General features: G+C 46.3%; 1 protein-coding gene across 11 annotated transcripts in view; it reads right to left on the reverse strand.

Moving 5' to 3' along the window:
- Window positions 1–16800, reverse strand: part of SRGAP3 (SLIT-ROBO Rho GTPase activating protein 3) — a 368175-nt gene that overhangs the window by 136825 nt on the left and 214550 nt on the right. For all 11 annotated transcript variants that reach the window (XR_010947158.1, XM_067755322.1, XM_067755323.1 and 8 more), the window contains one exon: window positions 2512–2704. Coding sequence is in view for 6 of the 11 variants with exons in the window: in XM_067755315.1 (XP_067611416.1) it covers window positions 2512–2704 (193 nt within the window). In the remaining 5 variants the exon portion in view is untranslated. The remainder of the gene's footprint in view (window positions 1–2511; window positions 2705–16800) is intronic.

Raw genomic sequence — 16800 nt, forward strand, 5'->3', positions numbered from 1 at the left:
GCTGGGGCTCCTGTTCTGTCTGGTGGCCTCGGTTAATGAAGCCATGAGGGGCTGACTGAGCTCATTACAGGCAATGCAAGGGAAGAGGGGATGCCCGCCCATGCTCCCCCAGTGCCCCGCCTCCCTCCTCTCCACCATGTTCACACCGAGAACGGGAAGAGAGCTGATTTCAAACCAAGAGGAAGGAGAGGGGCAGGAGCTGAGCTCCAGCCGGATCACACAGCCTGGATGGCTCCCATGACAGCGCAGCCAGAGACGTGGGTTTCTGCAGTGTGTCTGTGGTTTTAGGGAAGTGTTCAGAGTCCATGGCTGTTCTCAGACCACACGCAGGCCCTTTCTTATCTCAGGCCAAGGAGGCAGAATGAGAGCAAAGGTTCAAATCTGTCACTTTCCAATAATTGGCCCACAGACATGTTTGTACAAGCCACTCAGTCAGAGCTTCGCTGTCCTCATCTCTAAGATGGGGTAGTAATACCCATCCAGCTCAGAGTAAGTACTCAGTTAATGTGCTCAATAAATCATCGCTGTTGTTTTAGTTATCAAAAGGCAGGCAAGAAAAGGCACAAAATGTGAGCTTCTGAGTCATGGGGCTGCGAGTGATTTTTTTTTTCTTCTCCTTTTCTACATTTTCTAAATGGTATACAATGAGTATTTTACTTTTATCATTTAAAAAAGCACACCCTTTCTCCAAAAAATATATCAGAAAAACAAGATTATGTATGAAAGGGCCCAGATAGTGCCTGGGAGGAAGTTATTAACAGAAGCATCCTCCTGCAGTGAAAGTTTGAATAGATGAGATTGGGTGGAAAAACATGCATGGTATTTGCAAAAGTGTAATACATTTTTGCCCTTTAATAAAGCAATTTCTTCTCCCCAAATGTCAAGGGAAGAAGGCACAATAGTGAGTGTTCAAATGCTGAGGCACCGATTTAGGGAGATGTTGAGGGGAGCTTAAAGGAACAGCACTCCCTGGCCGGAGCAGAATGCAAAAGACAGAGAGAGCAAGGTGGACGCAACTAAACAAAGGGTGGTCTATACACACAATGGAGTATCATTCAGCCTTAAAAATGAAGGACATTCTGACACATGTGACAACATGGGTATACCTTGCGGACATTAGGCGAAGTGGAATAAGCCAGTCACAAAAGGACAAATACTGTATGATTCCACTAATATGAGGTCCGTAGAGCAGTCAGACTCATAGAGATAGACAGTAGAATGGTGGGTGCCAGGGCGGGGGGAGAGGGAAATGGGGCATTATTTACAGGGTGCAGAGTTTCACACTTGTAAGATGAAGCAAGGGTTCTGGGGAAGGATGGGGGTGATGGTTGCACAACAGTGTGAATGTACTTAATGCCACACTCCTGTACATTTTAAAATATTTAAGGGCTTCCCTGGTGGCGCAGTGGTTGAGAGTCTGCCTGCCGATGCAGGGGACACGGGTTCATGCCCCGGTCCGGGAATTTCCCACATGCCGCGGAGCGGCTGGGCCCATGAGCCATGGCCGCTGAGCCTGCGCGTCTGGAGCCTGTGCTCCACAACGGGAGAGGCCACAGCAGTGAGAGGCCCGCGTACAGCAAAAATATATATATATATATTTAAGATGGTAAACTTTATGTTATGTGTATTTTAGCACAATTTAAAGCTACGTAGAGAGAAAAAAAGAGATCGAACCCAGGGGAAAGAAGAACGGGGCAGGCAGGATGAAACAAGTCTCTGGTCTCCTGGGGTTGAGGGCCATTCACTGGAGAGATGACCCACAGGGGAGGGGGACCTCCAGGGAGTACGGCAGAGGGGGAGACAGGTGTAGGAGGACGCATCCCGGTGAGGTCGTGGCTCCTGCCCACACTTGGCGGCTGGCACCGCGGGTTCTGAGCTAGGGGCATTTGCAGCTGGAGAACTCAGCCAGGGACGTGCCCAAGAGGACCAAGCCTCCCTCCCTCCTCGAAATCAGAGCTTGGGGTATGAGAAATTAGGCCCTGGAGGGTATGTGTAGGTAAATAAGCAACTAAGGCAGCAACTAAGCCTGGCACCGTCCTCCAGGGGAGGAAGGAAGGGGAATGCTTTGAGCATCTGTTTCACAGGGAAGAAATTCTGAGGCCATTGTGCTGAAGGAATGCAGACATGGGCTGGCTCACCCCCAGATAAAAGAGAACTGGGGAGAGTCAGGATGTCCTGAAAGGAGGTAGGCTGTCACCTTGGCCCAAATGGAAGACAGCGCAGAGCCTGGTGCTTGGTGGGATAATCACAGCAGAACAATTTATTGAGCACTTAACTCTCTGTGACAAGCACTTCTCTTGGGTCCCTTGTGTATTCCCTTCAGCATCTTTATGGGTAGCAACTATTTCTAGCTTCACTTTACGCTGAGGAAGACTGAGGCTTGGAGTTGGAAGTCACCTGCAGACCCCGGGCCCTAGACGCACACCATTTGCCCCCAGTGAGTCCTTGCCTCATTTCTGCTTCAGCCCCAGCACTGCCTCCCACCGCCCCAGACCCCTGGCCCCTTCTCACTTGAACTGGTGCTCCCGGGAGCTGCGGATCTTGGAGGAGAAGCGCTCAGCCAGTTTCTCCAGGCTGCGGGAGTACTCAAGCTCGATCTCGGCTTTCCGGCGGAAAAACTCCTGGAGGTCCTGGAGCAGCTGCAGCCTCGACTCAGACTGCTGCTCCAAGCACTTGAACTGCTCCACCAGCTGCGTGCGGATCTCTGCGGACAGAGGCAGGAGCAGGCTGTTAGGCGATGGTGGGGAGAGCAGAGGGACCCACCCAGTCGACCCAATGCCAGTGGCCCAGGCACTGCAATACCATCTGCCATCCAGAGCCTCTCCAGACATTGGCAGGACGATTTGGCAAATGCCAGTTTTGGCCATGGTGTAACCCAGTGTTTTCCAAAGTTGAATCATTGCACGTCACCACCACGATTTTTGCCATATCCACACACGACCAGCATTATTATTTCTTCTGTATGATCTAGTAAATTTGCTCATTTTTCTTACTGGAAAGAACTTACAGTTTTATGTCATTATGACAAGTGTAAAACTAGAACGACTTGCCACCCTGATACACAGAAAATTTATTCAACAAAAACAGAAACTTTGTAAAATTCTCTCTAAAGACTACTGCTATCAAACGCCCTAAGCCTAAACTGCTCGATCTCCATCAACAAGAGGAATACAGGAGCATGAGAGGAGTTAAAGACAGACTTTCTCCAGGTATAGTCAGGACTGAGCGAGGGCTAAGCGTTTCAGTGTTATTCACTCTTAGGTTTCAGGGTTATTTAAGGCCATGCCTGTGTTCTACTCTGAATCACCTTGAATTCCATTGCATCAACATCTCAGGTATGTAGCCCAGACTTCAGGAAATCCTGACAGAGCAAATCAGGTCTGTGCAACCAGGGCAAAAGTTCATAAGCAGGGGCTAGAGATAAAAATCACAGCCAGATCCCAGTGGTTCTGCCACTGCTGCCATCTCCATGCATTAACCCCTTCCCTGCCATCCCACGAGCTGCTCAAGAGATCAGTCTCCCCACACTATGCTCACACCAACTCCCTGCTCAAAACTGCCCAAGGCACCCCCGCTCTGGCTGAGTATTACGTCCAACTCATTAGCACAGAATTCAAGGCCACCCATCACCTGGCCCCAAACTTCATTTCTCTGGATTTACCCCCAGTGGACTCTCCAAGCAATCCAAACCAGTCCCTGAGATGTCCAATTCCTCCTGCAGAAATGGGCCTCCTGTCTGAAAAGGTGGCCAGCACCATCTTAGCATCCTTTGGAGAAATGGTCTTCAAAGGGGGCAGCCCTACTCTGGGGCACTCGAAGCCTTCCCAAGGGGTGCACAGGCAGGAAGTGTTACAAAGGAATCGGTTTGAGATCCTGTTTCCATTCCCACTCTTTCCTCCTCTGCCTGAGAATGTGCCTCAGCATCTCTCCTTTCCCACCTCACTCTTTACAACCGTCCTCTCTCTTTGCAGAAGAAAGACTAACTTCTCCGTCGTCCAGAATCTGGCTATGGTGCAGTGCCCCAAAGTGTCAAGACAGACTTTGAGGACGATTTAGAATGTTGGTGCTCGCAAATCTTCTTTAACCTAGTTCATAAATCCTCGCTCCTCAAAGTGTGGTCCATGGACCAGTAGCATTAGCATCACCCATAGACTTATTAGAAACACAGAACCTCAGGTCCCAACCCAGACCTCCTGAATCACAATCTGCATTTTAACAAGATCCCTGGATGGTCCTTATGCACCTTAAAGCCATCAACCATTCATCCACATCATTATGAGAAGTATTTCCCATACTGTCTTACTTTTTATTTTTAGTATTTATCAAATTATAAAACATTGATATTATTTTGATGAACTGTATGATAAATCAATCTGAAATAAAGATACTTAGGGTTTTATGGCCAAAGGAATTTTTTTTAAAGGTCCATTTCAATTTAAATACATATTTTGGGCAAAAAGAATAGAGCAATCAATAAAAAAGTTCAGGGACTTCCCTGGTGGTCCAGTGGTAAAGAATCTGCCTTACAATGCAGGGGACGCGGGTTCGATCCCTGGTCAGGGAATTAAGATCCCACATGTCACGGGGCAACTAAGCCCGTGCGCCACAACTACTGAGCTTGTGTGCCTCAAAGAGAGAGCCCACGTGCCACAACTAAGACCTGACACAGCCAAAAAAGAAATAAAATAAATAAATAATAAGTAAAAAAATAAAAAAGTTCAAGCATAAAAATATATTACAATAAAATTCTGTGAAGGAAGTAGAAGGAAATTATGAGCTCAAGAAGGTAAAGACAGGAACAATGTAAACGTAAAATTTCTGCCTTGTATAGGTCATTTTTGATGAGTGGTGGTGGATACCAATATATTGTGGTATTTATCTTATCACCTGGTAATTCCACTCATGGATCATACCCCAAAGAAATCAGTGTTTATGTCTACAAAAAAATATGGAAAAATACTCATAGAAGATTTATAGCTAAATATTAGAAACAACCCAAAATGTCCATTAAGAGTAGATAAGATTTTTTTTTCAGTAGGGCAATTTATTTCAAAATGCTTGTCACTCTTAAAATAGTAAAGTAAATTTATGCAAAGAGTAGGTAAGATTTTTTAAATGTGAGATATTCATTCAATGGAATACTATACGATAAGGAAAAAATGAACTACTGCTTGCTACCTGCTTAACTCTCCTTATGTTGATGGAAAGAAGGAAGAAAAAATGAGATCATGCAAAAATAGTTTATGGTGATAGAGGTCAGAGAAATGATCACCTTTGGGGGATACTGACTGAGAGGGGATGTGAGGGTACATTCTGGAATGCTGGAGATAGACTATCAAGGTTACACCTTGGTCTGGGTGGTAGGCACACTGGTAAAAATGAACTGAGCTGCACACTTAAGATCTGGGCATTCTACTGTTTATAAGTGATACTTCAATAAAAAGGCAAACTAAAAATTGCTGTTATTTAGTTTCCATTTGATACATTTAAGAGAGTAGGGTAATTTTGCTCTAAGAGGTCAATATTTACAACACGGCAGAAATGATATCCTTTGTAACTATTTAAACTTCTAATGAAACATTTCAGATATCAAGTTAAAATGTGTGGGGCAAAAGAGATTTTTTCCCCCAAAGTTCATTTAGAGGGTAGGCAAGCAAAAAAGTTTTAAAACCAGTGCTTTAGAGCCCAAGCTCTGCTCCTCCCAGGAAGTCCTGGACAGCTCAGCCCTCATGACCCTCCTATGAACTCCCTTGGTACTTGCAATTAGTCTCAGACCGCCTTGTACTATTTTTTTAATTCTTCATGTATGCGCGTCATATCGCCTTAGCTCCCCGAATGAAATTTAAGTTCTAACAGTGGACTCTCCCAGCACACATGGTATGTCAGTATCTGTATAGCAAATTACTATTTGCCTTTACCAAGTGCATTTACCCAAGGACATCAATTGCTGTGATTATGGGAATCTCACCCAACACACACACACACACACACACACACACACCACACAAGCACCATACACACACCACACATACACCAGACACACATACAACACACGCCACACACTCACACAAAACGCACACACTCACCATGCACGCGTTTACACACACCACACACAACCCACCACAGATACACACACCATACACAAACCACATACATACACCACACAAACTCTCATACCACACATACACCACAACCACCACACCACACTACAAACACACCACATACCACACACACACCACACATGTCCACATGCACACTCACACACATACACCACACACATTCACACACACCACACATACACTATTCCCACACCAGACATGGATATTATTATTATCCATTTTTACAGATGAAGAAACCAAGGCTTCTGTGTGAACCAATCAGGAACTTGTCCAAGGTCACATTTTGTTCTGTGAACTGTAACAATCTACGCAGGCACTCCTTGACACAGCCTACTTGTTAAATTGGATTGAGATGCCTTCACTCCACAAGTGCAAACCCTGCCATATCAACACATAGTTACAAAAATGCTTTCTAAATATTTTTTTTTGGATGGGAACCATTTTTAAAGTCTTTACTGAATTTGTTACAATATTGCTTCTGTTTTTATGTTTTGGTTTTTTGGCCCGGAGGCATGTGGGATCTTAGCTCCCCAACCAGGGATCGAACCCGCACCCACTGCATTGGAAGGCGAAGTCTTAACCACTGGACCACCAGAGAAGTCCCTAAATATTTTAAAAATTACTTGTAGACCATCCACTATTTAGGACTCATAATAACCTTAATAATTATTGTGAGCACTTACAGAGCACATCATGTGTTCCACGCCTGACGCTGAGTTCTTTGGATATTTATCTCACAGAATCTGTATAGCACCCCCTCTAAGGTGGGTGCTACTAGTATTCCCCCACTTTTTCCCCATAGATGAGGAAGTGGAGGCTCAGAGGTAAGCAGTCTCTGGTCATAACAGCTGATGTGTGGCAATTAAGCTAAAAATCAAGCCCAGCTCCTTCAGATGGGAGCAATGACCCTCCCAACTCCTCACTTAACTGAGGCCATACTACTTGCTTTAAAAGACTTGAATCTAACTTCTTGTGTTCAATACACAAGAAGTTGTGTATTCAACTTCCTGTATCCTTTTTGTAACAAGACGGTGGGCTAAAGAGATATTATTTATCAAAAATGCTGCAGCCACTGCCTTCCTCCATCATAGGGCATGATCAGGAGCCAATGTTCTCATATTTTAGAGGAAAATCTCATAAATCACACTGTGCTGACAGGAGATGATTTGGAAGGAGCAGAGAAACCTCCCCCAGTTCACACAAGCAGCTGGAGGCTCTAGCAGCTTGGACGGCTCAGAGTCAAGTCTTTCTAGCAGGAAATGCCCTGGCAGGAGCCGGACTGCAGCCTGCTGGTGCTGTAGAACCCTGCAGGGATTTGACTACCCATCTCCTTATTTCTAACTCCCTTCCAACTTGCTCTTCCTTGGAGCCAGCACAGACTTGGTTTTTCTCCTGGAAGATTTCAAAAGGAGGGGCAAATAAATAAATAAATAAAACAATTGCTCACAAGGCACAGACTTCATTCAGAAGACTGTCCCCTGGGAGTGGTTCCAGGCTCAGCACAGCACTGAGTGGCGGAAAAATCAAAGGGGGTTGGGCAGGGAGGAGAAGGGGCTTGGAAAGTCGGAAAAGCCTTTGATATCAGAACCTTAGAGCTGCAGGGGACCTGCATGACTCCTGGCGCAGCCTCTGGTTTTACAGACAGAGGCGTGAAGCCCAGAGAAGGTCTCTTGAAGCACAGCTCTCCCTGTGTTGCTCTCCTGATAAAACTCTCCATGGAGTAATAGGGGAGAACAAATCCTACTCCATATTTGATGTGCTTCTTTTACTTTAACCTTTGTATTCTATTGCTTTTGCTACAAGTTAACCATGAAAAGAATGTTGCCTATGGCCTGAAATATACAGGATAGCCCTTCTCAAGTCTCCGGCCTTTAAAGGAATAACACTCTTCCATTCATGTAGAGATAAAAAAGTTGCAGAACAGAGAATAACATTTGTCCTGCTGGAGGTTTACAAATACTGTGACCAGGCCTGCATAAACAGCTGCAGGAACAAAGGATTCAAAGGATTCCTGCGCCAAGAAGTTTGCAACCACCAACCACACCCCCTCCCCTTTTAGTAAGAAAGAAGCCTGAATCCTGACTCGGGGAAGATGGTCCTTTGGGACACTAGTCCATCATCTTCTCAGTCTCCTGGCTTTCCAAATAAAGTCACTATTCCCTGCCACAACAACCCGTCTCTCAAATTACTGGCCTGTTGTGCCGCGAGCAGGACGAGCTTGGACTTAGAAAGATGACTCCCTATTGCTTAGAGGATAGAGGCCAAACGCCTCCGACGTTCAGAGTCCAAGAGTCGACAGCCTGCCTAACCACCCCCCTTAACACTCCCGCTTATTGTGCAAGCAACAGTCTCACCCAAGACCATGGCGCCTGCACCAATGCTACCACCCATGGCGATACTCAGGTGACCCACGTTCCAGGAGGACAAGTTTCCTCACACTCTTCACCCCACTCACAACCACAGCCTCACAAGCAGAGGGAGCAGGGAGATTCTTCAGATCCAAGGTAGTTAAGAATTCTTTTTTTTTTAATTTAATTTAATTTAGATTCTTTTCCCTCTCTTTTTTTAAATTTTATTTATTTATTTTTGGCTGCATTGGGTCTTTGTTGTGGTGCGCGGGCTTCTCATTGCGGTGGCTTCTCTTGTTGTGGAGCGCGGGCTCTAGGTGCACAGGCTTCAGTAGTTGTAGCACATGGGCTCAGTAGTTGTGGCTCACGGGCTCTAGAGCACAGGCTCAGTAGTTGTGGCACACGGGCTTAGTTGCTCCATGGCATGTGGGATCTTCCAGGACCAGGGTCTGAACCCGTGCCCCCTGCATTGGCAGGCGAGTTCTTTTTTTTTTTTTTTTTGCGGTACGCGGGCCTCTCACTGCTGTGGCCTCTCCCGTTGCGGAGCACAGGCTCCGGACACGCAGGCTCAGCGGCCATGGCTCACGGGCCCAGCCGCTCTGTGGCATGTGGGATCTTCCCGGACCAGGGCACGAACCCGTGTCCCCCACATCGGCAGGCGGACTCTCAACCACTGCGCCACCAGGGAAGCCCAGGCAGGCGGATTCTTAACCACTGCGCCACCAGGGAAGCCCTCTATTTTTTTTTTTTTAATTAATAGACTATTTTTAGAGCAGTTTTAGGTTTAAAGAAAAATTAACCAGAAAGTACAGAGTTCTCATATAACCTCCCTCACTCTCCTGAACAGATCCACCTATTATTAGCCTCTTGCATTGGTGTGGTACATTTATTACAATTGATGGACAATACTGATATATTATTATTAACTAAAGTCCATAGATTACATTAGGGTCACTCTTGTGTTTTACATCTATGGTTTTAAAAAATGCATAATGTCATGTAGGCATCACTACAGTATTATAGAGAGTATTTTCACTGCCCTAAAAATCCCCTATGCTCCATCTAGTCATCCTTTCCTCCCTCCTCGTCCTAACCCCCAGCAACTACTCATCTTTTTACTATCTCTGTAGTTTTGCCTTTTTCTAAAGGTCGTATAGTTGGAATCATACATTATGTAGGCTTTAAAACTGGCTTCTTTTACTTAGTAATATGCACTTACGGTTCTTTCATGTCTTTTCATGGCTTGATAGCACATTTCTTTTTATTGCTGCATAATATTCCATTATTTGTAATAATATTTATGGTTTCTGTATCCACTCACCTTTTTGACAATTATGAATATTTTGTGCAAGCTTTTGTGTAAACATAAGTCATCACCCCATCTGGATAAATACCTTTTTGTTAAGTAATAGACTAAATTTAAGAGCAGTTTTAGGTTTACAGGAAAAAGAGGGAATTCTGGTTTTAAAACACAGGAGTTTTAAAAATTAGTACAAAATTCAAAAAGTAGAAAGTGTATAAAGAGGAAGTTCTCTCTTCCACTCTTGTTCACCAGCCACCTAGTCCCTCTCTAGCAAGGTAACCAAGTTTCCAAGTTTATGTTTCTAGAAATAACTGCATATTTCAAAAACATTATTTCCCCTGTTTTTATACATATTATATAGCATGACATTCACAGTGTTCTGTACTTTCTTCTTTTAAGAATACATTGTAAGGGACTTCGCTCCAATGCAGGGAGCACAGATTCAATCCCTGGTCGGGGAACTAAGATCCCGCATGCTGCATGCTGCAGCCAAAAACAAAACAAAACAAAACAAAACACACACACACAAAATACACTGGGGAACTCAATCCATGCCATTTTATAAAGAACTTCCACATTCCTTTTTACAGCACTATAGAATTCCATATTCTATATTCCAGATGTACAATTTTTTTAGCCAGTCCCCTTTCCTGGACCTTTAGGTTGTTTGTAATTGTTTACCACCATAAAAAGTGCTGGAATAAACAGCCATATACAAGCCTCATTTTGCACACCTGCAGGGATGTCACCTGTGTGATGAATTCTTCACATAGAAGTGCAGATCAAAAGGCACTGATGTTAGCATTTTCAGATTGCAAAAGTGCCCTTCCCTGAAATTTCACCAACTTGTACTCCCAGCAGAAATTTATGAGAGGGTCACAGGGACTATTAGAAACCTGACACGCTGGGATTTACTTCAAAATAACCTTGGGTAGGGGACCAGGGAGTGGTAGCAATATAGGTAAAAAACATGATTGGCCTTGAGTTGATTGGTGAAGTTTAGCTGTAGTGATGAACATGGGGAAGAGGCTTCTTATACTATTCTCTCTAATTTTGTAATGTTTGAAACTTTCCGTAATAAAAAGGAGAACAAAGAAAGTCAGGCAAGGCCAGAAATATGATACAGAGCCTGCAGCTCTGGTTAACAGGTCTGACCAGTTAGAAATTAAGAATGCCAATAACTTGTCCCTAGAGGCCTCTGCCCCTATCCTGCAGCGGGCTCTCCTGGGCTAGAAGGAGGGGCCAGAGCACGACCCTCAGAGCAGGCCCCGCTCAATTCTCATCCTTAGACCCTGTCCTGCGAATGTGGTAACTTTTCTGACACTCCCTGGGACGGTGAGGCCCCACTTTCACAGTCTGTGTCCGTCCTGAAAATCAAGATCAAGTGTTTTGCGCTCTGCTCCCCAGAGGCGGCTGGTGTACCCTCCCCAGGATAAAGTTTCAGGAGCTAACAAGGAGGATGGTATGTTACACAACTACGCACAATCCTGCCTGAGGCTGGCACTATTCTCATTCCTACTTTATAGATGAAGCAATTGAGATGCAAGGAGGGGGTGTGAGTGCCTATGGTCACCCAGAAAGTGGCAGAGCCAGGGCTCAAATCCAGAGTAAGGGGCAGACAGGAGCCAAGATGACCCAGTCTCCAGGTCAGGGTGCTTTCCCTGGGGGATGTCCCAACGCCCCCTCTTGCAGGGATCATGTCCCACTCCACCTCCTGTCTCCACCCCCCACTCCATCTGTCATCTCTGTGCCATTCTCACTGGTTCTGGCTGTCATCGTGTCCCCCAGTGCAACCTGACCTTGACCTCAGGCCCTCCTGTGATAGAAGAAGACATCAGTTCAAAGCCTGGCCCTGCCACATATTCAGCAGGTGAACTCGGGAACATTTCCTCATTTCCCAGGGACTCAGTTCCCCCTGTAAAATGGGGATGATAGTAATCTACCACATATTGTTGTTAAGGGTTGATAAGTGACCATGAAGAAAGCTCTTAGTACAGTGCTTCATCTATATCAGCACTGCACACAGTGGCCACTAGCCACACGTGGCTATTTAAATTTGATCAAAATAAAACATTCATTCCTCAGTGGCACGTGCCACTTTTCCAGCGCTCAAAAGCACGTGTGGCTAGTGGCTACTGTATTGGACAGCACAGAATATTTCCATCACTGAAGAAACTTCTATTGGATAGCACTGTATGAGAGGCTCAGTAATGGTTAGCTATGATTCTCATTTATTGTTATTGCTTTCTGTGGCCATTTCTCATATCCTCAGATGGAATAAAGTCCTAAGGCAGGGGTGACACCCATGTTTTATTACTCAGAATTTGCGCTCAGTGCTTCCAACAAGAGCAGTGTAATGGGGCCCGCGAGGCCCTCACAACAGTGTGATGGAGACCCACTCTCATTGCCGCCAGCCCAACGCCCAGCATCCTGAGGGGTCCACAGCCATCCGCCTCTAGCCTTAGGAGAAGCAGTGTGGCAGAGTGGATGGACGCAGCAGAGTCTGGACTCCAACTGCTCTCATGAGTTGGACTGTTGTCTCTGCCAGAGGCCATCATGAGGTCTTGGGCCAACGAGTCATTTTCTCTGAACCGTTTTCCCATCTGTAAAAGGCAGGTAACTGTGCTTATCCTGCAGCATTGCTGCAAAGATCAAAAATAATGTGTAGAATGTGCCAGGCACCTAGAAGACCCTCGGCAAACAGCCACCACCGAGAGGTGGCAGTGACACAGCAGGAAGGGCACAGCTCCCAGGCTTTGGGGAGAGCCAGCCTGGACTCCAAACCTGGTTTTCTCCACTTTGCAGAAGTCGCCTTGGCTCTCTGAGTCTCTTTTCTAGTCTATAAAATGGAGAATAATAATACCTTCCTGGTGGGTTTGTCAAAAGGGCGAGAGGTGGTGTGCATATAAAGCCCCTGGCTTGGTGCCTGGTACATAGCAGGTAGGCAATAAATGGCAGGAGGACTTCCCTGGTGGCGCAGTGGTTAAGACTCCGCCTGCCAATGCAGGCGGCATGGTTCGAGCCCTGATGCGGGAAGATCCCACATGCTGTGGAGCAACAACACCTGTGCGCCACAACTACTGAGCCTGCGCTCTAGAGCCCGCGAGCCACAACTACTGAGCCCGCGTGCCACAACTACTGAAGCCCGAGCGCCTAGAGCCCGTGCTCCGCAACAAGAGAAGCCACTGCAGTGAGAAGCCCACGCACCGCAACAAAGAGTAGCCCCCACTCGCCGCAACTAGAGAAAGTCCGCGTGAAGCAACGAAGACCCAACGCAGCCAAACATAAATAAATAAATATATATTAAATAAGTAAATAAATAAATGGCAGGAATGAGACATCACTATCGCTGCAGCCACGTAGAGTGAGCCTGGGGCACGCTGGGCACTGAGCTAGCTGATTCCCAGGCTCAAGTCACGCCCTCTGTCCACCACCCCACAAGGACCATGTATCACCCCGGGACACCGTGGTGTATCATCCTGCGGCCTGTCGGCACTACGTTCCCTCTTCCTTCCCTGCCTCTGTGCCAGCCTGGGCCCACGTTTCTTTCCTTCTCTGGGTCCTGCATAAAAGTCTCCACGACCCCAGCACGGGCTCTGCACCCCAGCCACTTCACCCAGCCTCGTGAACGTAAAGATGCAGCTCGTCGTGGGGCCCCACGCCCCGGAGGGCACCCAGCTCCGGGCTGCTGTCAGGGCAGAATTCGCGCACAGCCGTTTCCCTGCAACCACTGCCGCCATGCGACCAGCTCCGCCCCGCCCGACCAGTAGAGCCAGCCTCCCCCTGGAAGCAAGCTTCTCTCTGCAGGCTCCAACCGGCTCACAGCACCTTGCATTATCTCTCTCATTTTGCCCAGGACCTCTACTAAAGACTTAAGTCCGTCCTTCATTAACCTTGACCAAGCCCCTTCGCATCCTACATCGCTTCTGACCACAGAAGAGGGCGGCAGGGAAGGATGAGGAAATTGAGGCCCAAGAGAAGGTAAAGGACCTGTGGGAATCACAGGATTCAATTCCGGCTGGCCTGACCCTGCCAGGTGCTGCCCTGGTCTAGCTCTGCTCCCCACCCATCTGAGGGAATCAGACCCAGAATGAGATTGTTTCTCAAATCTTAGCACGGCCTCAGCCCTGATAAGTGGGCCACTGGGTGATGCGGTGCCAAGAGCTGGGTCTGGGATCAGAGTTGCTGAGTTCAGAGCCTGGCCTTGAAGTTCGCTAGCTGTGTGAACTTCAGCAAATCAGCCTCTCTGGGCCGTGGCTTTCCCATCTGCAAAATGGAACGAATAACAGCAGACAATTATGGCACTTCGTGCTTCCCACTAACTGTCTCCTTCTTCAAGCAAAGCAGTGAATATTATGCTACAGCCTTAGGAAGAGGTCGCTACTACTGTTATACCATTGGATAGACTGAGGCACAGAGAGGTGAAGTGATTTGCCTAATTTCATCTAAACATTAAGGAGGCTTTTGGCTCCAAATCATGTATCACTTGCCAGAGGTGTTTCCTGCGCGCTTACCGTATGTACTATACCAAGTCAGCCAAGTTTTTACACTCTGTCTTTAGCCATCTCACAATTACTCGGGGTAGCAAAGGCCAGGCTTAGAACAGATAATCAAAGCACATCAACCCCTGAGGCCTCCCTGAAACAAAATTATATCCGCTTCCAGCTTTCTGGGGAGTGGGGGAACACATATGTTGGAAAGCAGCTGGGTGAAGTGACTGGCATTTCCCCCTCTGCTTCTGTTGATGAACATGGGGAAGACCATGTGCCTCCCCCACAAAGGAAACAGAGTATATGAGCTAGTGTTCTGAAAAAATAAGAACTATTTAATGATGATGATGATAATGCTGTCAGCCAGGAAAATCTTCCTCTAAGAGGAAATTATATGGTCCCAAAGAAACTAGGGAATTAGCACTGGATATACATTCATAGTTGAAAAGATGGGAGACGAGATTCCCACTTCCCACTGTGGTCCAATAGCACAGATCCAGCTCTGCGGCCCTGTGGGCATCCCTACCTGGATTGCGAAGCCAGGTCCCTTGAGGAGAGTTCAAAGCGGAGTGGGTGGGAGAGAGGGTTTCCCTACAGCATCTGGGCTGTGTCCAAATAACAGCCATTCCTTCTCATGAAGAAGTCAGACGGAAGTTGCCTCCCCACCTTCCAGATGTTCAGTGAAAAGCAAAGAATGGTCAGAATAAGGCCACGCCTCCTCCTACCAGAAGCTCTCAGTTAAAATTGGACATGATCAGTTTCAACACATTAATATTCACGACTTTGTTGCTCAATGGTTCTTGAAGGATCAGATGTATTTAAATGGGAAAAGGTCAGGAATCATTAATGCTGAATTTCCAGCTGCATCCTCTGACCAAAGACGCTTTTCTTTGTGTTTCCAATCCTACCCTGCTCCCAGAACTCAGAAGTCAGAGAACTGGGGACCCCTGGAAACATCTGTTTCCTAAACTTCAGAGCCATTTTCACAGTGTGTCCTCTCTAAAAACCATCTATCCTATATTTATTTAATATATATTTTTAAATCACCTCACTTTTTACAGAGGATACTTTACAGTATTGACATAAATGGAAAAACCTGAGTCACTCTCCATTGATGGAAGGTAACTGTAAAAATAAATACAATGATCAGAAAATAATGTTATTCAATTCTGCCTAGATTCTGTAGCCTGAGACCAGATTTCTTTCTTTTTCGTTTTTTTTAATTAATTTATTTTATTTTTGGCTGCATTGGGTCTTCATTGCTGCGCATAAGCTATCTCTGGTTGTGGCGAGCAGGGGCTACTCTTCGTGGCGGTGCGCGGGCTTCTCATTGCGGTGGCTTCTCTTGTTGCGGAGCATGAGCTCTAGGCACGCAGGCTTCAGTAGTTGTGGCACGTGGGCTCAGTAGTTGTGGCTCGTGAGCTCTAGAGCACAGGCTCAGTAGTTGTGGCGCATGGGCTTAGTTGCTCTGCGGCATGTGGAATCTCCCTGGGTCAGGGCTCAAACCCGTGTCCCCTGATTGGCAGGCGGATTCTTAACCACTGCGCCACCAGGGAAGCCCATCCAGCTTTCTTTTTGATAAAAGGAGTCTGGTAAGTATTGAAGGAAGTGTTGAAGACACACAAGCACCTAACAGCAATTTTCTCCTTAAGAGGGGTTGAAGGAGAATTAACAAAGGAAATAAGTTATCTGTTTCTGTGAGTCAACACTATTTAGTTCTGTCCCTGTGAACCACCTAAAATTACCCTATATATACACCATCAGTGGTGCTCATCCCTCACTTCAGGAAACAGCAATTGGTCTAGTTCCTTAATTCACAAAAGGGAAACTGAGGAACAGAGAGCCTTACCCCAATGTGGTACCAGAACCTGGGTCTCCCAGCTTCTTAGCCACTGCTCAGCTCTTTTGACTACAGTTCTTCATATACAAGTCCTTTCTGCTCTGTTGTGACAACAGGCAGCTAGTACAATGTCAGTGTCTACCACCAAATTGGTTCCTCACAAATATTTTTAAATGAATATATTAGCCAGTCAGAAGAAACAGTGCATTGTGGAAGGTTGAATAATGACACCCCCGCAAGGATATTCATCTCCTAATCCCTAGAACCTGTGAATATTACCTTAAATGGCAGAAAAGGACTGTGAAGATATGATTAAATTAAGGATCTTGAGATGAGCAGATTATCCTGAATTACCCAGGTAGACCCTAAATGGAATCACGAGTGTCCTTATAGGAAAGAGAAAGAAAGAGATTGGCACAGACAGAAGAGGAAGAGGTGATGAGACTACAGAGGCAGAGATTGGAGTGATGCAGCCACAAGCCAGGGAACGCTGGCAGCCACCAGAAGCTGGAAGAGACAAGGAATGGATTCTCCCCCAGCATCTCTGGAAGGAGTAAGTGGGGTCCCCTGACAACATCCTTATTTTGGCCTGGTGAAACTGACTTCAGACTTCTATCTTCTACAACTGTGAGAGAATTAATGTGTGTTGTTTTAAGTCACCAGATTAGTGGTAATTTGTTACAGCAGCCATGGGAAACTT

This window comes from Pseudorca crassidens, chromosome 10, assembly GCF_039906515.1.
Source record: "Pseudorca crassidens isolate mPseCra1 chromosome 10, mPseCra1.hap1, whole genome shotgun sequence".
In the NCBI taxonomy this organism is placed as follows: Eukaryota; Metazoa; Chordata; class Mammalia; order Artiodactyla; family Delphinidae; genus Pseudorca; species Pseudorca crassidens.